At 35.4% G+C, this 23,411-nt stretch overlaps 1 protein-coding gene across 4 annotated transcripts in view; it reads left to right on the top strand.

Moving 5' to 3' along the window:
* Positions 1-681: 681 nt before the first annotated feature.
* LOC106159988 (uncharacterized) overlaps positions 682-23,411 on the top strand; it is a 26,421-nt gene continuing 3,691 nt past the window's right edge. The window contains exons 1-22 of one of the 4 annotated variants that reach the window (XM_087000616.1): positions 682-1,508; positions 4,959-5,029; positions 9,121-9,224; positions 9,812-9,945; positions 12,159-12,254; positions 12,774-12,893; positions 13,264-13,364; positions 13,711-13,783; positions 13,932-14,824; positions 15,098-15,159; positions 15,523-15,794; positions 16,567-17,364; positions 18,116-18,319; positions 18,662-18,865; positions 19,373-19,557; positions 20,092-20,153; positions 20,540-20,808; positions 21,150-21,262; positions 21,629-21,690; positions 21,923-22,089; positions 22,319-22,342; positions 23,023-23,180. In XM_087000616.1, the coding sequence (XP_086856742.1) occupies positions 1,349-1,508; positions 4,959-5,029; positions 9,121-9,224; positions 9,812-9,945; positions 12,159-12,254; positions 12,774-12,893; positions 13,264-13,364; positions 13,711-13,783; positions 13,932-14,824; positions 15,098-15,159; positions 15,523-15,794; positions 16,567-17,364; positions 18,116-18,319; positions 18,662-18,865; positions 19,373-19,557; positions 20,092-20,153; positions 20,540-20,808; positions 21,150-21,262; positions 21,629-21,690; positions 21,923-22,089; positions 22,319-22,342; positions 23,023-23,180 (4,332 nt within the window). In that variant the 5' untranslated portion in view covers positions 682-1,348. Of the gene's footprint in view, positions 1,509-4,958; positions 5,030-9,120; positions 9,225-9,811; positions 9,946-11,091; positions 11,138-12,158; positions 12,255-12,773; positions 12,894-13,263; positions 13,365-13,710; positions 13,784-13,931; positions 14,825-15,097; positions 15,160-15,522; positions 15,795-16,566; positions 17,365-18,115; positions 18,320-18,661; positions 18,866-19,372; positions 19,558-20,091; positions 20,154-20,539; positions 20,809-21,149; positions 21,263-21,628; positions 21,691-21,922; positions 22,090-22,318; positions 22,343-23,022; positions 23,181-23,411 lie in introns of those variants that run through there. The other 3 variants (XM_087000618.1, XM_087000617.1, XM_087000619.1) reach the window with 3 other exon arrangements.

Genomic DNA, 23,411 nt, shown 5'->3' with positions numbered 1-23,411 from the left:
AAGCCTGAAATCAAATAGAATTAACCCACTTTTCATATTTTGAACAAACCAATGATTTTTTTTAGGTTTGGATGCTCTAAGGAATGGGATATTCCAATGATAAATATTCTCCAGGTCTAAATGGGGATGTAACATGGACATTTGTGTGATTCTTTAAATGTACAAAAACAAAAATACACTCTTTGCACTTCCTTTACAATTTCTTGCATTGAAATGACATGTGATGTGACTATTATCTTTCTTTTTTCTTTCTTTTTTGATATATTTCATGCAGATTTCAGATACACCCAATGTTAAAATATAAGATAGAAGATAGAAAGGGGGTTGGTCATGACATTGTGAGATTCACTGATCAGAAAAGATGAAAGAAAATTTAATCCAGGCATGCCCGTACAAGGTTACTACATGTATAAGAAAGCAAAAATAATATAATATTGACACTCTGTCTGCAACATTTCTTGGCTTTTAGCAAATACAAAAGGGAGGTTGCACATGTAGAGCATGCAACAACACAACAAGTATTGATTCTTCTGTAGCAAATCATAGAGCTATGTATTTAGGGTGTAACACAAATTAAGCACAAATTATTAGGCAGTGGCCTATTGGTATTTCTTTGGACAAAGCCCTGCCAACGCCTACAGGTATATAATGCATGTCCCACAAAGACCTCAGCTGCATTATCCACAGTGCAGTGCCCCGTTTGGTGCAGAGAGTGACTGACTACCTCTGTATTGCATGACCACATGCATTGATGGTATTTGTCACAACAAAGGCTGGTCAGTGGTTGTGCTCAGGTGAATACAGAGAGGGACCTCTGAGATACAGATCTCCGTGCATGGCCGACTCACCTGTGAAAGCACTTTCTACTGGTTGCACACTGTGATGTGTTATAATAGCCCGGTAGAGGGGATTTAATGCAGAGTCATCCGAGCCATTAGTGACAATGGTGGGGATCAACACACTGTGAAGTGAGGTTGCAGATTTTGGGACTTACGCCTGACGTACATGTAGTTGTTTCCATCCTGGTTGGACAGAGCAGGGTAGTTGTAGGAAAACTTTGAAAAGAAGATAGCTGGAGACACACCACACTGTGTGACTGTGTGTGTGTGTGTGTTTGTGCCTATTAGACTATTATACTAGTGATAGCTGAAGAGAAAGAGAGAGATTCCAGTGGAAGACCTGACAGGTTCAGGACAGTTGAAGTGACAAGAGTGTTAATGCCAGAGGCATTTTTTACCTCATCAACTTTTTTTATCTCAACATTGTGGTCACATAAGAAAGTGAAGTAGGGGCCTGTGTGGGTATATCATTTAGTTCAAGTGCCAGCCACCACGCACCCAAAAACAACATGTTTACAACATACTGGATGCTGCTTGTCATTCTTGCTTTTCAAGGATTGTTTCACAGCTCATTGTCTCATGTGGCTTTAACATATCCACCAGCAAGGAAATACGATTTGGACTTTTTAGACAATGCACGTACGAAGGGTCCATGTGGAATGCCCAAAGGTACAGTACCATCACAATACTTTGATACAAATTCTTGATAGACCATTTTATGTTAAATCTTACTGTATTTACTGATCCACTACAGTATTGATGTTAAGTCCTTGTTAACTGTCAAAGGTGTTGACAGCTACATTATGATTATACAACAGGGGCAGGTGAAAGGGTCAAGCGTAGGATTGTCTACCTGTATCTTTACTCTCAACTGGTCATCGTGATGGACAGGTTGGCCAATAAGTGAAAGTTGTGTAATTGGGCGTTTACTTGGTATTGGTAATGATTCTTACCAAAAGAATGCAGAGGTCAGTCACTACAGACTGAGGGGAGGGGGATTAGGGTGAGGGCGACTCCAGGGGTCAACATATGCTGATTAAATAAAGGGGGGAGTTTCTCTCCATTTTTTAAAAACAAAATTGAATTAGAAGTCTCTATTTAGTACCCAACCCTCCCAAATATAGAGGAAAAACATACTGTTAGGACTGAAAAGCCATATTTCATATGATCCCCTGCCCACCCCCTCTTCTTGTTTTTTTTTTTTTTTTATCCACTTTGATCACATAATACTGGTATACCGGTATAGTGTAATATGGCATAGATATTAAGTTGAATTTTATGTTTGAACCTGTGCACTAGTATTTTTGACATGGGTAGTTTCATGTTGCAAAATCTTTTTTGCATGCATAACATATTGTGACCTGACGGCAGTCGGCAATAAAATACAGTGTTTAGTCATGGTGACAAAGGAGAGCAATGGTTACTGGGATTCATTTCCCAAGAAAAGTTACATATAAAAAGTTTATTTTTATCTTTAATATTGAAAATTGTGGTCTACTACAGAAAAAATAACTTCCCGACAACAACATTAGGTGTTTCTTTACTTTTTTAGAACAGCTGGAGAAAAGTTTCTCAGTTTACTATGTGTGCTACTAATATACTGGTATGTTACTGGCTATTTAAGTTAGTAGTTTTTAAAAGGTATTTTCTGAAGTGCTTTGGTATGCTTGACATAAGGATTTATTAATTTACACAGTATTCCATGCTCTGTTCTGCTGGGTTCTGTTTCTATTTTTTCTGTTTGTTTGTCTATATTAAGTACTTGATGGACAACATTTATACTTTTTCCAATGCATTGTATACAGTTGATAAATATTTAATCAAAGTATCACTTTTTTCTTTGGCAACAAGTATTTTTAAATCCCTGTAGGAATTTTATAATATTGGTGACATTTTATAGATAATTTTATAGTGTCTTCATTTCTTTATTAATTTGTTATCAATTCATTTTTGCAAGGGTAGACGCATGTACATCTGGCTGTGGAATATTAACTCTTTTGAACTTGTCTGGGTTCTTTGCTGTCTGGTGATATAGTGTCTGGTAACTTCCCTGACCATTCCACATTACTTGGCTATTAAATGTCTGCCTCCTGGCACAGACTCATGCTTTTACACAGGCATTACAATACTCTTTTATATATGCCTTGTGATTTATGTCTACTGTCACAAATTGGTCATATAGTGTATAGGACAAGTTCTTTTATTGTAGATTATTTTATGTGAGAGATTAAGGAGCAATAGGAAAAGTGGGCGTTAGAATGAGAGGCATGCAAAATATAATAACTATCAATTCTGTAGTGATTAGGAATTAAAAACTTGACACCGTTTGCTCTCTCTACAAATTTGATATGGCTGACAAGTACACTGTACTTTGCTCTTCACATAAGTATAGGGCATCAGTTATTCTAATTATTTCTTTCTTCATTTTTTCTCTTTCTTTCTCTTGTGTTTCTTCTTTTCCTCTGTTCTTTCTTTCATATCATGTTACTGAAGTTATACTTTAATTTGCCTTTGAGTTCTAACAAATACTGTACTAATTAATGTTATCTAATGGATTGTTTTACATGTGTCATGCACCTTAATAGATATACTGTATGTACTTCAGTAATATGAAGTCTCGTAAAATTATTATTTGGTACCATTATAATGTACGTGTACATTGGGTCCAAGGTACCACAAACCATGGTCGATTTGTGTTACTTTTATCTTGATTTTCTTCTGTAAGTAAAATAATAATGCAAGAAAAGATGTTGGAGCATGGATGAAAAGTTTTCAGGATTATGCCCGATTTCAGGATTTTCAGTCTCCATTTAGATTTTTCTTTTTTTAAATTTTTTCATATGGTCTAAATAAATGCAATGAGTAACTTTCTTTAGTTGAGAAGTGATGATATGATTTTTAACTGGCCTGCGAGAGGTGACATAGATGTCACTGTAATGTCTTAGGCAGTGGTGTGCAATCAGCACAAGCATTTCATTAGTTACAGCTGTCAAAGCTCTGTGGATGAAGATCGAGACAAACCATCATTGTATTTTAATGAGTAAAGGGTAGGGCTAGTTGTAGGGGCAATCCTTAATGTCAAAACAGGCATTCTTTTGTATGGTTGCTTATCACTTCATCACAACCAAGTGGTGTCAGTCACACTTTCACCAGTATCTTTTAGATTGATATAATAATAATCATGCTATGTTAATTAGTGGCATACTTACCATAATTACAACCTTAAGAAGAAAGTCATGCAGTTACTCCGATTTTATCACACATATTGTCACTTGTTTCTGATGCAGTGCTGTGTAATTTGGTGTTAATTTACCCTGGTTCCGAGGCTGGTTGAGCCCTCTCTTTTACAGTGTGATGAGACAGGTATGCTGTTAGATATTCAGTGATACCCAGGGGTGGTAGTAATGGGTGGCTTCTACGTGCTATCAGGGGCAACTTATCTGGATGGCAATGGTTTTATTATACAGGGATATTGTGATTTGAGTATTTAAGACCCCAAAATTGAATAGAGAGGTCAGTTTTTGGAAGTTCAAGAATGGAGTTTTTGTTCTTCTTTTCCTCATTTCTCTTTGATAATGCAGAATGTGATAATTTTTCTGAGACCTTGGGTTCTTTTGTTCTCAGATGTTATGTTCACACTGCATATAAGATTTAATGATGTTTCCCATTTTATGTTAAACTATTATGAAATAGAAACTAAATTTGAAGTGGAATTTCCCAGTGTTTCCCATCTTTCCCAAACACTTGTATTACTAGTACTAAGTTGGTGAAAGATGCCAACAAAGAGTAACTTTTCTTAATTTGACATGAATGGTGGGATAAAAATTTTGAAGTGAAGATCAATAAAGTGTTGGGGGGGGACACGGCAGAATGTCCCTTTGCCTTGCCTGTTTATAAGAACTAAGCTTTTCATACATAAAAAAATTCTGCACTTTTAACTGTGACAGGCCAGGTGTGACGCATTTTGGGAATCAAATTATATACAATTTCTTTTTCAAATGGTAAATAGTTTAACACGTGGTAAATAGTTTAACAAATACCTGTTCATGTTTGTCATGTGTCTGGTTCAGGGATGAGATTTTCAGTGACGATTTATTTGTTTGTTATTCCATTTTGCAGGTGACTTGGTGACAGAATTCCAGCAAGGGGCTGACATTACTGTGACATGGCATCTGGCTTATCCGCATCAGGTGAGATTTTTTCAAAGATTAATATTAAAAGACTTTCAGCTTTAAAAAAAAACTTGAAAAAACCACCACAAATTACTCTACACATGTTCTTTATCTCAGAACACTTTCTATGTGCCTTTGGATGAAATTGGGTGTCATACATTGCTTTTTGTTACTGAAATTATGAAATAATATGAAATTATAAAATAATGAAAAAAGGCTGAATTTTTACATTTTAAAGCTGCCACAGAAGAAAACCATAGATGAAACTACTAAATTTGATAAATTATTCTTGCTTCCCATTTCGTTAGAGCCATGGCATTACATAACGTCATGCACTCTATCATGGAATTTAACTGTTGGTGCCAGGTGATATTAGACTCATTTGAAATACGAAATATCAGAATGGTGGGCAAAAGATTTGGGGTGGTAAATATTTCAATTTTATTTGGTAGAAAGTTTAAATTGCACCTGTTTTTTAATTAAATTTAAGACTAAAAAGAAATATTGGAAAACAAAAGTAACAGTTGTTTTCAACTTTTGCTGTCAGTCTCCTGAAGCATAACTGTTTATCTTACAAACAATTGTTTATTCCAAGCAAGTACTGGTGACAACATCATAACCACAAACAACAAATCTTATATATATTTTTTTTGACAAAAATATAAATTTATTCGCTGTGTCTCACAAAAGCAAAGGGAAGGGTGATGTGAGTAATTTGAAATATTGGGGCCCATCCCATTTCTCCTTTTTTTATATAGAATTCCTAAAAATGAATATTTCTATCTTTGATAATCCTATGCCTAATCAGTATGCCTGTGGCTTTGAGTGTGAAAGCCAGATATTTGATCAGTATGAAATAATTATAATTGTTTAATGTTGAAGTTTCTCGGGATGCGTCTGACTACATAAGCATAGGAAAGATGCATCTATTTTTAACACTTCATGCATATAATATTTAATAAACATCAACTGAATCATAACCTCCCCCTATAAGTCCATTTAAATAAATCATAATAACGTATTGTTATTTACTTATTTATCAAATATTTCCTGACATGTATTTTCAATAATATGTGACTTTAAAAAGTACTTTATTTTTACAAATGTGTGGATGCTTCACAGGGTGCAGATTTTCATAGTTAATTGTTACTTTTCCAAACAATGGCACATTATGAAAGAAAAAAATGTGTTAACTTGTGTCCAGTCAGCTCTGTATTACTTAGTGGACATACATGTCTTAACAAGTGACTCTGGGTCTGGTCCAGATCTGATGTGAAACTGATTGAAGAACCACTGTGATATGTTAAGTACCAGGATTAATCATAGGTCTAGATGAATCCCTGTGAATTAATGTCTCTCCATCACGCATGGTCCAGACAGTAAGGTACTCATCTCTGCCCTGTGTATGACTATTCTGACTCATATTATTATTATGTGACTAATTTTATTACCATAGATTGTGAAGACGTGACTGTGGGCCTGTGTTTGGCAATAATTTATATTATAATTTATGAAGCAAATCTTTTCTCATTATGAGTAGTTATTTAGATAATTTTTAATGGATAAAACAAAGAGAAGTACCCGCCCAGATGAAACAGTTACAGTTTTTTCTTAACTGGAGATATGAAATGATGCTAATCATTGCAAAATTCAGAATTCATATGACATATTCCTTTTTATTATCCACCATCCTTTTCCAAAATTATTGTGCCAATTTAACATTAACCTTTAAGGCAATTACCTGTTGGTAGATTGGGTATGAGGCAACATAGACAAATTGTGGATTTTCAAAGATACTGTTCATATTGAACTAGTGGACATTTAACAGTTGTTTCAGATAATATGCCCCTCATCCATAAATTCCATCTTCCGACCTATACACTTTAATTTGGACAAGTGCTGTTTTATAAGGTCTGCTTGTTCAAATGGGCTCAGGTTTTAAGACAAAGAACAAAATAGTGAACTTTTCTGACAATGATACCTTTGTGTTAGCTGAGGATTAAAAATCAAATTAATGCTGTATGGGAGCAGCCATGGAGGAGCAGAGCAGGTGCTTGGGGACAGGTGTATAGAGAATATGGCTCAAGGCTGCAGTCTGAACACTGTTGTCTGGGCTGGCACTGACAGGTACAGGAACCTTGTACCTGGTTGTTGGAACCAGTGTCCCTTGGCAATCATAAATGATCGGATGATTCATTCATAAAAGATAATTTTATGACCTGATTATGTAGGGTTAAAGATACGTTATTGCTAAGTTAACTACCTAGGAGTTTGTAAAGAGGTTGCTTTAAGTAATATAATTTATGGAGGTCAAGATTAGTGTTGTCCTACTCTGTGTAAACCAGCAGTGTCTGTATGTTGACAGCAAATTCATGGTTGGCTTAGTTATTGCTGTTTGTAGTTATTTCTTCATATTAACCAAAGTTATGTCGATCCAAGCAATCCATGCTGTTCATCATATCTAAAATCTGTAGAAATTTACTGGCCAGTGATTTGTTGATGAATTTGTGCTGAAAAAAATTGTGGTGAAGAACTATAAAATAAGACCTGTCCTAATGACTGGAGAAAACAATCATGATTTGTGAAACAACCCCCCCCCAATCACAAACACACACAATTTATTTTTGGTTCACAATTTTGGTAAATATTCTTTATTGACCATGTGCTTCATTTTAGAATTGCATATTGATTTAAGTTAAGCTTCAATTTCTTTTCATTCATTTGTTATATGAAACCTAACTTTGTGGAGGACCCATTTTTCATTTTAATCTTTGTGCATTTCTTCATCCCCCTTCCCCTTTCTGCAGTCTTACAAATATGTCTGCCCTTTTATGATATTTCAAAATCCTTCATTAAATTTGAATTATAAACTGATATACATATGTCATTATCATTTTGTAAGTAATATTTATGAAAAGACCTGTACTGAGGTATGATAACCATATTAAACATGTGTCAACTGGCAGTTTTGGTGGGAATTTCATTTATGGTTAGTTTTCCCCCATGCATCTTGCAATACTGCTTTTTTCTCTTCTGTAGTCTACCAGTCCACTATTTCATAACTATGTTACTTATATCATCGCATGCATGCCGGTAATCTAAGGTATTTGACTGCTTGAATTTCAATTGTCACATACCTTTTGAAAAGAGGTTATAACCATATTTGTGGTGTAATCAGCCATGAAGGTTGACCTACAAATTGTCTGTGGTTATTACTTCATGACTGTATGCTCGAGACTGTCATGCACATATTTGATACCTGGCCAAATTTCCCAAGGCAGGTGTATTTTTGAATGAAAAAGGAATGAGAAAATTTGACCTTATTTACCCCTCCAGTGTATCTGAGCATTCCAGACATTGTCTAAATAATGATTTTTTTAAGCACGTTTTTTATGAATTTACTTATGTCAGTGTTTGATTGCTTTTTGACCCAACGAAGCCTTAAAAAGCTGCCATTTTCAAAGTTTAGGGTTTGACATACAAAAATGACATTAATATAAATTTTATATGACTAAAACAAAGCAAACATTAATTTTGAAGTTTGCTTTCCTCTATAAAAGAGTTTAATTGTTTTTCATGGAACTCATGGGTGCACAACAACTATCACTTCATATCAAACACACTGCAGGAATTTCATAACTAGAAAACAATTGTTAACATATTTCTTATCAGATTCAGTAATTTATTTCTTTTCTTGAAACATTTTCTTTTATTCTAAACAGATGCTGAGGAATGCTTTCTCTCTGTTGGAGTTGCATTACACCTTGTCATGCATTCATTTGTAATTCATAAAAAAAGTCAATATAAAACTGTTCTTTCAAGTTTAGAATGGTTAAAATTTTCATTAATGATTTATCAAAAATAAACATTGAAAAAAGGCAATACAAAGAACATAATTTATAAGAACTTTCACTTTGTTACATTGATTGATAAAGATGATAATATTATTCATTATTTACAACAAAACATAACAACAAAACATGTTTTATTGAGGCTTATAACACATATATTTTAACTGGGGGTTATTATTTTAGCAAATTTTAACCTGACCTATAAATTTGCTAGACATAGTTTACTTATTATTAAATACTTTGATTTGACCCCATCAGGGTGGTTACCGCCTAGAGATCTTAGATGCCAGTGGCAGCGTGGAACACAAATTGGCTCCTACAGCTACCAACTTGCAGTGGAACTTTCCTGGCAATGACACAACGTGAGTATTGACTGAGATAAACTTTTGACATCAGTGCTTTTGTGAAACAGGACCAGGGGAAAATGATTGAATAACCTCGCTCTACCTGTATTAGCAATTACAAAAATACAATGCAAGCATGCCCCTCTTGGATCAGTTGATTGTAAAGGAAAGTGTTTTATCTGGCTTAGATTTACTTCAAAATAGAGAATACATTGTCAATATACATGGATATAAGGCCTTGGCTGAGTTGTGGTGTGCTTTTATAGCTTTTGTCAACTTTAATAATTGAGATAAAAAGAAAAAATGTGTTTACATTGGGAAGATGTTGAAAAAAATCATAATAAGTATCCAAAACATTCAGAGTGCCTTGGACCAGGCCATGTTGCCATGTATTTTGTATGTTTTCAACTATGAGTCAAGCCCTTTAGAGTCCCCAAAAGGCTTCTTACATTAAATTAAATAGGTAAAAGAAATCTTAAAGACCACAGACTACATGAAATTAAAGAATGTGACTGAAAGGAGATGGGGACATCAACAAAGCTGTGCAAGTGGTAGTGAGTGCTTTGTTTAGTCTGTTTATTGTCTTTACTTTGGATGTATTTCAGTAAGCAGTCGCACACTGTGTCTCTCCCTGCTGGCTTCACCTGTGATTTGTGCACCCTGCGTCTGCTGCGCCAGGCTTTAGAGTGGGGAAATGGATACCGCTTTTGGTCTTGTGCTGACATCAAAATCAAGTCAGGTGAGTCTGTTGGAATAAAGTAACCTTTTCTTCAAGAAGGCCTTCACTGAATTGTGGTGTGCTTTTATAACTTATGTCAACTTTTATAATTGAGATAAAAAGATAAAAAAATTGTCTTTGTGAGTGTTTTGTAAGAAAACCAACAAGAAAACATGCTGAGTTCAATTAAATTTACAGATATTTTTGAATGATTTCATAACAAACAGACAGTTAGGCACTGAAGGTTGTGCTTTACAATCAGTGTTGTGTTTAAATTGAGATTCAGAGACGTGGACCCGCTGTCAATTAGTTGAAAATGTGCACTGAATGTAAATGTTTGTGAAGATGTTCGTGCATGTGATAATCAGTCTCTGCTGTAAACACATCTTTGCATGCCGCATTCAGGCCCGTAGCCAGAAATTTCAAAGGGGGGGTTCTTTTTCTGAAAAAGTGGACCTTTTACCATATAATCCCCATGTACCTAGGTCAAATTTTACCCAGAGTGGACCTTTTTCCAGCAAAAAGGGGGGTTCTTTTGAACCCCCCGAACCCCCCCTGGCTATGGGCCTGGCATTTGACTAGTCTGCAATTTTTCAGACAAATTTTGATAATTCTAATATTCTGAATATTATCACTTTTAAAAAGTCTCTCAGCAAAACTTTCTTTTTGTAATTTTAACCACTGCAACCCTTGCTCTGCATAGATTTTGGTAACATATTTCCTCCTGGAAAAAATATACTGTTTTTTCAGCCTGGATGGTACTAAGATTCTCAACCTGCATGCATGGGTTCTATGTATTTACAATTTGGTTTTTGAAACTTTTCATGCAGAAATACTGCATGTTTACCCTTTATATTTGCTAAACTGTATTTTTGCCTTACTTTAAGTTTGTTGGGTTGGTTTGGTTAAAAGACATGTTTCTTTTTAAAAATTAGCATGATTGAAGAATTTTACCAAAGTAATTGTTAACTGGACTGTGCCTGTTTACATTAAAAGAGAGAGCAATAGGAAAACAGTTTTTTTCTGCTGAGTGTGTATATTTGCAAGCCTTGTTGTCTAGTTATGAATTATCTAAGAAAGATTCTTTAGAAAACAATATTTCCAAATAGGACTGTTCATGTTGAGGACAGTATTCCATCATATGACCAAGCTACTTATGTTTTCTTCCCTTCAGGATGGAGTATGTCTATGAATTGGAACACCCTGCATTTCAGTAGGCCTCCTTTTTATGTTTATAATAACAAATGTGCAAGGGTTTGGACACAAGCTTTTTACATGTAGATCCCAGCCTTGGTTTCAGAACATGCTTTTTTTATGCAAGCACCCTGAGTTTTAGTGTCTCCTGATAAATCGCCTCTATTATTGGTGTACTTGTGGTTTTCAGGCAGCTGAAGGGAAAATGCCAGTATCTGATGGTAGAGGTTATTTGTACTGTTGTTATCTGAAGTTCAGGGTGTATAAAAGTTACCTTTTTACATTCAGGCTATTTCTAATAGGTTACATCATGCAAGAATTAAATTATTAAGTAGAAAGCATCATGGCTTGAAACTGGAGGTGTCCTATGGTTGTAAGCTGAAACAGAATAAAAGCTTGACTATAACAATTTACACGGGTATTTTAAACCTTTTAAGCCATTAAAAGGGGCTTTAACCATTTGAAAGGCAGAATTAGCTCTTTATTGCCAAATACTCTTTCATTGTTAAAAATAGACATGTCCAAGTTTTTAAGTAATTATTTAACCTGCAACACAAAACTATTTATATTGTCTGGTTTATCAAATCTATGTATCTGCACAAACTGGGCTTGCTTTAATGAATTTTAATGAGTTTTTTTAAATTTTATTTTGAAGAAAGTAAAAATCTATTCTGATTTAAAAATCTGGTCGTTTTCTATGGTGTTCTTTTTGTTTTACATCTTTTCCATCTTAAGAAAAAAACATGGTTATTACGGTTAGTCACTTAGATAGGTTTTCATTTTCTACTAAAAATTGATAACATTTCCATGTTTTTATTACATTTATGCACAAACCCAAATATATTTATATCTGCAAGTAAATAATATTGACTAACGATGATATCTAAGATTAATGCTTATATTAACTTTTTATATTTAAACTCTGTCCTTTTATAATACTTATTATGTATGGTGATCTGAATCCCAGTACAAGTTTGTCAGGACCTCTGTATTTTTTATTTGTGAGAAATTAAAATGGGAAGTTTCCCTTCTGAATTCAGGTTCCCCAACAGAATGTTCTGGCCATGGGAGTAAAAATGATCAAGGAGTATGTGTATGCACTGGAATGTATGTTGGAGACCAGTGCCAGTATCAGGGTATGTATCCAATGTCAGTATCAGGATATGTATCCAATGTCAGTATCAGGGTATGTATCCAATGTCAGTATCAGGATATGTATCCAATGTCAGTGTCACGATATGTATACAATGTCAGTATCAGGATATGTGTCCAATGTCAATGTCACGATATGTATCCAATGCAAGTATCAGGATATGTATCCAATGTCAGTATCGGGATATGTATCCAATGTCAGTATCAGGATATGTATCCAATGTCAGTATCAGGATATGTATCCAATGTCAGTATCAGGATATGTACTCATTGTCAGTTTCAGCAAATGTTACATTGTCAACACCAGAGTATTTTGAGCAGAGTTCATTATTGTTTTTTGGACCCTTAACTTCCAACTGTCCATCGACTTGATGAAGTGCATCTCTGCTTAAAAAGTATTGTGCATTTGATTTGTTTGCTCTAGTTCTTGATTGTATAAACTATGTAGTTGTGAACTATTCCATAATCAGTTTCATGTTTAATTCTGTTTCATATTATTACAGATGAGTGTAAATCTGACAGTGACTGTGGCAATGGTCAGTGTGTTGACATAGATGCCACTAACTACCCTAAGAGAATCTGCTTCTGTGATGTTGGATGGTTTGGAACCAATTGTGAGAAAGGTAAAAGATTTCTTTGACACAGTGTCTTTGTGTACATTTGTAAAACTATTTTAGGCTTGATAAATCAAAATAAGAGTTTCCAATAATGATGGAGTTGGTGGTAGTGATAAATGAATATGTATGGAGAGGTATCTAAAGTAAAAGGGATTCTGTGTTTGTGCATGTGTATATGTGTTTGTATGTCCATGTATGTGTGTGGATGGAGGTGTCAATAAGTAATAGATGCATTTGTGAGATTTTGTAGTTGTTAAAGATTTAAAACAAATGGAAATGAAAGTAGTTGGCCATGAGAAATGTGTATTAATGTAACTTTGTGAATAATTTTTTCTAGCCTTATTTTCATACTTGTCATGATATCTCATATTTTCAGAGTCCAGTGTAACTAGTACAGCCATCAATAAAGCCCTGTACACTCATGTGTCTCTGGTCTCCCAAAGTCCTAAGTACGACCTCTACTACAGAGTGCTAAAGGTAAAAAAAAATTAAGTTCATTTTGCAGTAAGTATTTTCATTATGGATACACAACTTTTTGTTTTAAAATCTTTTTTTTTTTTTTTTTTTTGGGCTGGAATTTTTTGTATGTACAATAATTTGGTTAAATATTTAATGAACTTTCATAAATGAGCCCCAGCCAAAGCTGTTGACTAAAGATGGATTTTTCTGTCTTTCCGTACATTATCAGTAAATTTGAAACTTTACTGATTTTGAATTTGAAGGAGTCCTTTGTTCTGTAACCTTATCATGCATCTTGAGATAAAGTTACAAAATTTAAGTAGTCGCCAATCATACTTAATGAATAATATTATTTATTCATCAGGACACAAGAGAATTGGAAGTGGTGCTGATCAATGAAGGAAACAGTTATGCAGCATTAGGCTGGAGACCTGATGGTAAATATTCCCATTTTTACTTCAAAATTTATCAAAACGACTGAATTTCTGCAAAGATTATCAACATAGCTGACATGGCCACAGCTGATGTGATTTAACAATTGGGTTTGTTTTACTTATTCTAATGCAAAATATAATTGGATTTTAGGTATAACTGCTAGGTGCCAAAGATTTCCAGAATATGCAGGAAAATATATTAATGTGCCAGGCAGTGGGTATGGTGATTCAGAACCAGGAAGCAAACCAGAACCTGGATCCACACCAGAACCCGGAGCAACACCAGAACCTGGATCCACACCAGAACCCGGAGCAACACCAGAACCTGGATCCACACCAGAACCTGGAGCAACACCAGAACCTGGATCCACACCAGAACCCGGAGCAACACCAGAACCTGGATCCACACCAGAACCAGGAGCAACACCAGAACCTGGATCCACACCAGAACCCGGAGCAACACCAGAACCAGGATCCACACCAGAACCCGGAGCAACACCAGAACCTGGATCCACACCAGAACCCGGATCAACACCAGAACCTGGATCCACACCAGAACCTGGAGCAACACCAGAACCTGGATCCACACCAGAACCCGGAGCAACACCAGAACCTGGATCCACACCAGAACCTGGTGCAACACCAGAACCTGGATCCACACCAGAACCCGGAGCAACACCAGAACCTGGATCCACACCAGAACCTGGATCCACACCAGAACCTGGAGCAACACCAGAACCTGGAGCCACACCAGGACCACATTCTACTCCAGAACCAGAATCCACACCAGAACCAGGATCCACACCAGAACCAGAATCCACACCAGAACCCGGAACCACACCAAACTCTGGAAACAAAAGGAAAAGGAGGGATGCCCATAGTTCTGGCTGTGGAGATAGAATAAGTTTTTGTCAGGGTTCAGACTGCACTTATGAAGCCAGCTGGGAATACAATGCAGCCACAGATAAAGTAACATTTACCATGAAGGCTAAAAACACCCTGGGCAAGTGGATAGGTATTGGATTCTCAGAAGATGGAACAATGGTAACATGATTAGTTTTTAGTGTCTTTGATATTTTAGTGATTTATTCATTTGCATAAGTTTCATTGCTGCTATTTCTTAAAACATATATGAGAAACATGCAATAATAAGATAGGATAGTGATGTCTTTTGCAAGGGCATTTTGCAAATGTTTTTGATGAATTAGTTTATGTCTTCAATGGCTTTAAAGTAATTTTAGGCAATGAACTTAAAAAACCAATTAGGTTTTGTAGGAATAACATGAGAATCTTCACGTGGTATTTGTTTATCTCCAGGTTGGGGCAGACATTATAACTGGCTGGGTGACCTCTGAGCAGCAAGTGGTGGCACATGACAGGTAAAATAACAAAATTTTTGGTAATGGTTCAGTCATTTCAACCAAGAAAAATTATCAGTTTTTCAGACACATAATTATGGAATCATTAAAAATACATTTCTGTGTAGTATTTTGGTGCTTTTACTATATAGAATAGGTAGTCTGATAGGTATATAGGTAGATAAGGTAGTCTGTTTTTCAGTTATGTTCCTACCACTGAGTAGCAATGGTCAATGATCAAATTAAATGAAACATGGATAGCAGATACAGAGTCTTGAGAAGGCATATTGCACAGGCCCAAAGAATGTTATAGAATAAGAACAACATAAAATTGTTGAAAGTTTCAGACAGGCATTAATGGTTTTTATTTTCTATTTAACACAGATATGCTACAAGTAGGAGTCCACCAGTCATAGACGCCTCCAATAATATTGAGAACATCCAAGGCTCACAGGTTGAAGGCCTAACAACCATTACTTTTACTCGCAATCGCAACACAGGAGATAATGAGAAGGACAAACAGTTTACAGATACTTCAGACGGTTGTTTCTTTTTCTTGTATGCTATTGGAGGGTCCTATGATGAAGCAAACAACATAATGTATCACTCATGGAGAGAAATGTCCAACCAAAAGATATGCATCAAACCTTGTCCAGGTATATTATTGAGAATCCCTGTGGTAATTCTTTGTATTGTATCTTTATTCACTGACTCAATCAAGAATAGTGAAAGGAAATATTTGGTTTTGTGCCGAAATAAGTAAAACAAAAATTGTGTTTTTAGTTTTGTTTTTAATAACATATCATGACATTGCAAGGGATTGAGTCATCATATTATCCTTTTAAAGAGTGACACTCAAAATGCTTCCATATGTTCTTTGAAATTTGCAAATGATAGCAGAAATTTTTGATAGTTTTGTTAGGCTTGTAGTTATCATGTTTTAAGACATTGGAACTTTTGTGAAAAGATACCATAGATCTGCCCCAGAAACATCAGGATTTCTGTTTATGCCATCTGATTCATTGAGCACTATATATGAGCTTTGCCTAACAAAAGTAGAACTAGATAGCTTAATTTACATTAGGCGTTTGTCAAAAGATGGGTTTATCCCCAAATGGACTTATATAAAGATAGAATATAACATATTCAACATTGTTTTTATTTTTTCAATTGTATAAGCTTAAAACCTTTTTGTTTAGTAAAAATACCGGTTTTAGTTTCTTACATAAAAGGATACTTCACAGGTCTTCAGTTGCTCATTGTACATAAGTTTGTCTAAAGTAAGCTTCCCTTTACTGGTAACGGTTAATGAGTAATATTGCAGGTTTGTGCACAGATTTTTCTTCTCTATAAATAAGTGCAATAAAGCATTCATTTTATATATTTTATTGAATGATGACACATTGCAAATAACATATTAATCTGCAGAACCAACCTCTACTCCAGAACCAGAATCCACTCCAGAACCAACTACTCAAGAACCAGAATCCTCACCAGAACCAACTTCTACTCCAGAACCAGAATCCTCACCAGAACCAACTTCTACTCCAGAACCAGAATCCACACCAGAACCAACTTCTACTCCAGAACCAGAATCCACTCCAGAACCAATTTCTACTCCAGAACCAGGAAGCACACCCGAACCAGGGGCTACTCCAGAACCAGGAAGCACACCTGAACCAGGAGCTACTCCAGAACCAGGAAGCACACCCGAACCAGGAGCTACTCCAGAACCAGGAAGCACACCAGAACCAGGAGCTACTCCAGAACCAGGAAGCACACCAGAACCAGGAGCTACTCCAGAACCAGAATCCACTCCAGAACCAGGAAGCACACCTGAACCAGGAGCTACACCCGAACCAGGAAGCACACCCGAACCAGGAGCTACTCCAGAACCAGGAAGCACACCCGAACCAGGAGCTACTCCAGAACCAGGAAGCACACCCGAACCAGGAGCTTCTCCAGAACCAGGAAGCACACCCGAACCAGGAGCTACTCCAGAACCAGGAAGCACACCCGAACCAGGAGCTACTGCAGAACCAGGAAGCACACCCGAACCAGGAGCTACTCCAGAACCAGGAAGCACACCCGAACCAGGAGCTACTCCAGAACCAGGAAGCACACCCGAACCAGGAGCTACTCCAGAACCAGGAAGCACACCTGAACCAGGAGCTACTTCAGAACCAGGGGCCACTTCAGAACCAGGGGCACAACCGGAAGGATCAGGTATGTGTTATTTAAAGTCTAACAGAAATGAATCCTGAAAGATTCATAAGATGACACATTAGGATAAAGTTCCTCTACAATTTTAAAATGTAATTTTAAGTTCTAACAATGCATGGTTACATGGTTGCATGTTCAAGCATATTATTTCGTTTAAACATGCACCTTTGGTCCTTGTCTCCTGATACTCGCCATAACTGTGTAACAATTTTGGAAAATAAAAAAGTTCTTAACCAACACTTAAGTGATGGTTTTTCAAATTCCTCCATCAACTTGGGCTCTATTCTTGCATTGACTTCTGGATTGGGACCCAATATATATAACTGTGTTAACCTGTTTGACAGAAACTCGGGTTAGTCAAGAGGTGGTCAATTTGATATTTTTTGCAACATTAATTCATGGTATTTATTCATTTATTTTTTCATTATGATCAAAAATATAACTTGTCCTCAGATAAATTCAACAAGAAGTGTTTTATGTACTTGGGTTGAAAACCCTTTGCTTTGTCACTTAAATGATTAAGAATTTTTTAAAGGTTTTATTAAAAGGTGTTATCTTGCTTTGTGTATATTTATAACAAAATGTTAGTTGTAAATTGATTATTTCCATTAACTGTATGGCATCTGAGACTTTAAGATTTACATGAAAAAATGATGCTAAATAAACCCAACAATTATAAATTATAATGACTCACTGAGCAAAATGACATGGCACATTTTTAACACATGACATTGATTCATTCTTCACATATCAGCTGGCTTGCATGCAATGGACTGCACAGACATTGTCATTGGACGAGCTCGTGGTATGAGAGGCAATGTGGGAGACTACTACACTCGTGATCGTTCATCGCCAAGACCCGATTCTTTTTATGACAATGGCTTCAACAGTCTAACAGCAGCACTGGCATATGAGCAAAATGGAGTGACCACAGTGTTATTCAGGAAGAAGTTGGAAGGTGAATAGCTAAAAGAAAGTTCAGTGTTTTAAAGACAGTATAGGCACTGATGTTCTTGACATGACCAATATATATATATATATATCACAACACGGCACAACTTCACAACAATATATATAATAGAATCGCTGAACATTGTGTATGGACTTTTTTGAAGTTGTGCTGTGTTGTATAATTTTGATAGACAAAGGAAAAAAGGAAATGCATTTGCATGGAATTTATAAATAATATAAAATTCACATAAGATTGCAATTTTCACCCTATTTATATATCAGACTGTGAGAGTGAAGATTTCCAGATGCCGTTCATGTATAAATATGTAAATTTTGTTTTTGGCTGTAGCTACTGAACAACAGGATCATGACATTAGAAATGAATTGATGCATGTCATCTGGGCCCGTGGTCAGCAGATTGGTCAATATTACCACAACCCAGAGTCTGGCCTTGAAAAAGGAAACCCAGCTGTGTCCAACTTTTATCGTCCAGATGAGATCAAATATCATGGTCATGGTGCCCAAAGAGGACAGGCTAGACTCAACTTTGTGGGTGAGTGTACAGCATGTTATTAGTCGCTGAGATATTATGTACAAGGTGATTCAACACCTCCTCCCCCTCCCCCCCCCCCCCCCCCCAAAAAAAAAAAAAAAAAAAAAACTTTTTTTTTGACAAGTCTTTAAAGAAACACACTGGCATCCAGATGATAACAATGTTGGATGACAGCAATATTGTAATTTTGGTGTTATCGTGAAGAACATTGATATTTTGGGTATTAAATTATATAATTACATATAATAATTGACTTTGGCTTCCGGTCAATATCAATTTGCAAAACAGCATATTGGCCTTAGTCAAAGTCATAAATCTTGTAAAAAAAATAATTTTCATAAGTGGTCTAATGAATGTTTAGGTTGAACTTGAACAATTTCTGGGTATTCTATGCAATCTTTATGATCAATTAAGTTTCTTTTCATATGTTATTCTGCTGTTAACTATGTGTGCAACAGGTCTACATGTTTTTTGCACTTAACTATGGACAATTCTGTGTTTTTACAGAACAACCAATCACCAAACCATGTGGCAATGAACACAAGCAACCAACTAGCTGTACTGATGATGACTGTGAATACAAAGCCACCTGGGAATATGACGCAGCTGTAGATGAGGTGACATTTACTCTGAAAGCCAAAAACACTGAGAACAAATGGATTGGTATTGGATTCTCACCGGATAGGAATATGGTAGGTCAAATGATTTTTATTTTGTAACTGATTTATTAAGTTTTCAGTTAATGGAAAATAACAATTGAGAAAAAGGTCATTTTAATAAATAAGTGTGTGTTTAGTGTGGTTTACATATAGGTTAAATATATTGGACAAGCTGCCATTATGGTATGTAATCAACTTGGGGGGAATGATTGTTAAAAATCACGTTATTTGCCAATGTCACTGCTTCAAAATTAGTGTTGAAGATTATGTTTTAAAAGAAAATCTGAGACTCAAAGAATGATATTGTGTTGTACAGTATTTGTTTCTGAGATGTTGTAATTGACACAGAGAAAAACATGAGAACATGTAGCTGCTGGCTCTTTGCAGAAATTTTTTTTATGGATTAACAGTCTTGTTTTGTGTTTGTGAATTGATCAGAATGTTTCATTTTAATTTCAATATGTAGAGACTTACTCTAGTCATTTAAAGCTAACTCCTAAATAAAAAGTTTTAGCAGAAATTATGCATTTTTTATGTTACTTATTTTTATATCTGTATTTTTTAAAGCCTGACACAGATGTTATTGTTGGTTGGGTGGAGGCTGATGGAAGAGTTGTTGTACAGGACAGGTAATTAATTATAAACTCTATATGTGTTTTGTATTTGATGTCTAATGAGCATATTCAGTTTGAGGTGTATAATAATTTTCTTCGGAAATGCAATTGGTCAAAAATAATCCAATTTAATTTAGTCAGAGGAAAATAATATTTAACATTGCTTTAGTGAAAATAAACAAACTCAGTTGTGAATGTTCTGATTCATCCAGTGCTCTAATGTTCCATATGATCTTTCCTTTTATGTCCGTGCTCTTATCTGTACTCCTGTTGAAAAATCATTTACAACAGATGTAAGATACAGTAGACAAAAAAGTCCTTTATATTATTTTCATCAATTTTGAACTTGCAAAGCAGTTAAAATGGCAACTTTCATATATTGTTTTCTATGTACTCTTCAGGAAAGCAGTGGGTTACTCTCCACCATTAGTGGACTCAAGGTCAGATATAAAAAATATAGAGGGCTCCCAACTGTTTGGAGTCACAACTATCAAGTTTACCAGAGCAAGAAACACTGGAGATAACCAGAATGACTTCCAGTTTTCTGACACTGATTGCTACTACTTTATGTATGCTGTTGGTGGAAGCGTGTCTGGCACATCTATAAACAAGCATGCCAAAACCCCTGTTATTTCGTCTGAAAAAATATGCATAAAGACATGCTCTTCAGGTATGTGTTTGTTTTGTTTTGTTTTTTTTCAATACGTACAATTTAAACTCTTTTATATATATTACTATCCAACTCTAAAGTTGACTGCTTTCTTTACTGACCACTTCTTTGTATTTATGAAATGTTGGGTGGAAAATTGTTTCTGAAATTTGTGCAAAGTTGAGTTGCTATTGTAAAAAGGCTCCAACTTAAGATAACCAAAACTGTTGGAACTGTTTCAAAATATTATTGAAATATGACATAATGAACTTCCAGCTTTATTTACAAAGGGCATCAAGTGCTTTGATTAATACTAATAAATAACTGAATGCAATTGACTTGACATTTTTTTACTATTTTAGTGACAGTTACCATGTCTGCATCTGTCAGATTTACCAGTGTCACATTCACTGAAAACCTGAGGAACAGGAACACAGAAGAGTTTATAGAACTTGAGAGCAAAGTGAAGGCAGCCGTGAGTTTGCTATAGTCAATGAATAAAAACTTTCATTTTCATTCTTTGCATTTAAGTCGTTCTTACACAAAAGTCAGCATCCACTTTCTTTTACTCTAAGATCTATGACCAAGCTGGTGATGTGATAAGATATAACAACATGCAATGTAAAGCCAGGATATTGGCATTGGTTATGCCGTATGGATCTTAGTTATTTTACAAAGTCAGTGGAATTAATAATTAATTCCACTGACTTTGTAAAATAAAATAATAGACTTGTGAAGATTACTACTACTACTACTACTACTTCTATTTTCCCTGTAAGTATGATTTAAGGCACAATTTAGATGTTATTATTTTTTATAAACAGCATCTGTTTTGTTCCAGGTTGAGCCTGCTTTGAAAGAAGCACTGCCAGGTTACAGGAGTATGAGGGTTGCAGAATTTGCGTAAGTTCTTGCATCTTTACTAGAGGAGAGTTAGACCTATTGGCAAGTAATGTTTTGAATTTGAATGCGACTTATTAAATTGTGAAGGAAAAAACAGATTGAGGTTGTCACTGAAAGCTGTATCAATAACTCTGTCTTTTTGGTTGAAAAATCAACGCTTTAAATTGCTGAATTATTGTCCTGTAGATGAAGTTAAGACCTTGTCCAGTATTCCAGTCTGATGTATTTTCAGGCCAGGCAGTGTGGTTGCCAAACTGGATATAGAGGCTGACGTTCCTGATAACAGCGAAGCTGCAGCCCAGAGTGATTCACTGGAGGCCCTGAAAAGGGCAAACTATTCCTCGCAGAGCCTGACTGCAGACCTGGGCTCTATAACTGTAGAGCCGAAAAAACAACAGGGTAATATATGACTTTTTGTTGAACAAACTGTTGTCAAGAAATGATCTAGAGTTTGAGATACAGAATCACATGCAAAATAGATGTTATTAAAATAAATATTAATGATGAATTTTCCAGACATTTATTTGATAATTAAGGCATCTTTATGGTTTTTCTGTGACATGAGCTTATAAATAATGATGATACTATACAAATTCTTTCTAATTCCTTTTTTTTCTTATTTATTCAGGGACAGATAAAAAACCAACTGGTGGTAAGTGACAATTTAATTGTTTCTGAGTTTAATGGGAGGATTTAGAGAAAAAGCCACAGAAGATGTTCAGACTTATACATGAATAAGGGGAAAGAAGTTGAAAACCTTCCTTGTTGGATTGATTTTCTTTTTAAAGTTTGGAAGGCTTGATTGCAAGGAATTACCTTTTGAATAATGAAATAATTTACAAGTAAAAAAACTCACTGCTAGATAATTTACTATATATCTCTTATTCTGAATAATAATTGCATTTCAGGATTTTGATTAACATATTTTACAGGGACAGCTTATAGCTAACAGAAAACAAAATTTCATTTTGACTGGAATTAGTATTAATTGATTGATCACAACAGTTTTTGAAAAATCAAAAAATTTTCAAGATTGTTGTTCTTGGAATTCAAGTTAACATGTTTAAAAAATAATAGATCAAGAGTAAGTTATCCCCATTTCCTTTTTTTGTGGCACATATTCATTATATGCTAGCCATTGCAAATATTTACAAAGTGCATAAATGCCCAGATTAAAATTAAAATAATCAATATTTTTCAAATTGAAATTTCCCCTCTGTTTCTGCATACTTGTTACCAGTGACCATTCAGGCAAAAAAAAAATTGAAATATTAAAGCATCAAAACAAAATTGAAAAGTTTGGAGCTGTAATAATCATGCCATATTTTACAGGTGTCTCAGGTTTGTTAAACACAACAATGGTGATAGTAATTGTGGTGTGTGTAGCAGCCCTGCTTCTGTTGCTCATGCTTATGGTGTTCATCTGCAAATGCTGTCAACAGCGGAGAGAGTATGAAACCAGTCATGTTTACAAACTTCACAACATGCAGGTAAATAGGGGGCAGCAGCAGATCACCCCTGGTCAGGCTCTGGTGCTCTCACCGAGTCTGCCTGCCTCTGTAGCAAAAATGTATGGCTCATGCGATTGACTGCATCGTATCTTGGTTGTTTGACTGTGTTATAGACTGTTCAGAAAATTTAAAAGTTGCAGAAAATTTTGATTCTGGTCTAACTTGATGTCTAAGGTTATCCTGGACACGCTGCAGCAACAAGCATGACTC

The sequence above is a fragment of the Lingula anatina genome, chromosome 1 (genome assembly GCF_051362555.1).
Source record: "Lingula anatina isolate TDL-2025a chromosome 1, LinAna3.0, whole genome shotgun sequence".
In the NCBI taxonomy this organism is placed as follows: Eukaryota; Metazoa; Brachiopoda; class Lingulata; order Lingulida; family Lingulidae; genus Lingula; species Lingula anatina.
The sequence above is the reverse complement of the archived record's forward strand: the minus strand, read 5'-3'. Positions and strand labels throughout refer to the sequence as shown.